The sequence below is a fragment of the Daucus carota genome, chromosome 2 (genome assembly GCF_001625215.2).
Source record: "Daucus carota subsp. sativus chromosome 2, DH1 v3.0, whole genome shotgun sequence".
In the NCBI taxonomy this organism is placed as follows: Eukaryota; Viridiplantae; Streptophyta; class Magnoliopsida; order Apiales; family Apiaceae; genus Daucus; species Daucus carota.
The window spans coordinates 12128358-12129366 of NC_030382.2; the positions used below are offsets into that span (position 1 = coordinate 12128358).

Consider the following 1009-nt stretch of genomic DNA (forward strand, 5'->3'; position numbering starts at 1 on the left):
CTAAGAAACTACGACTGTTATGTCGTCAAGCTTTCCACCGTAGTATCTGAATCCTACTTCCTTGTCTGCTGTAGAGAATGGGGTTTGCTTATGTCTGTCTAGAGCTCTCTGTTGTGCGAAAGCAGCTAATTTCTGAGATAAAGCATCAGGATCTAGACCTCCTCACATTCCTTCAGCAACAACAAGTACTACCTCGTTGCTGAATAGATTGTCAAATAATCCATCTGTCCCAACAACAATCACATCTCCAGGTACCACGGGAATCATAAACACCTGCCCGGAACTTGGTTGATCACTTCTGCTACTACACTCCAGCTGATACGTGAAGTTAAAACCATGCTGCTGCACAGGGGACTCAAAGACAGTGCAGCCATCTCTTAGTACAATGAATCCACTGTCACCAAGATTAATAGCATGTACTCCCTCCGTCCCCCTCAATTGTTTACATTGGAGGGGGACACGGAGACCAAGACAATGTATAAAAAATAAGTAAAGTTAGATGAAAAGTGGGTAAAGTGGTGGGACCTATCAATATTTAATAATAGATTTGAGATAGTGGAGAAAAATAGTGGGTGTAATAGTAGTTTTTATTGTTAAATATGAGATAGTAGGGGAAGATAGTGGGTGTAATGATGAGAAGAACTTACTATTTATAGTAACGTAAAGAAATGAGAGGGACATCCCAAAATAGTAACCGTAAAGAAATGAGAGGGACAGAGGGAGTATACCCTTTTTTCTTTAAGACATACGATGCAGGCTGTTGAGGATCCCTTAACTTTTGTAGCAGAATGGGCTCTAGTCTAGTTAACACCCTGAAAGGATCAATCCCATCCTTAGGCTCGTTCAAGATTGCTCCCACTGAATTAGACATGAGTTCACGGGCATATAGTCCAGCATTAACTCCAATACCCGCCCAGCCACCAACACCATCAGTAACACCAATCACTTTCTCATTTACACAAACGAAGTGAGCATCGTCCCCACCCGTCTCTTTAATGTAATTATACAT

General features: G+C 41.6%; 1 protein-coding gene across 1 annotated transcript; it reads right to left on the minus strand.

Moving 5' to 3' along the window:
* LOC108207073 (probable protein phosphatase 2C 55) lies at positions 1-1009 on the minus strand. Its single transcript, XM_064086627.1, has 3 exons — positions 729-1009; positions 193-376; positions 1-108 (listed from the first exon to the last, which is right to left on the minus strand). The coding sequence occupies exons 1-3, from the start codon at positions 1007-1009 to the stop codon at positions 1-3; spliced, it is 573 nt and encodes a 190-aa protein (XP_063942697.1).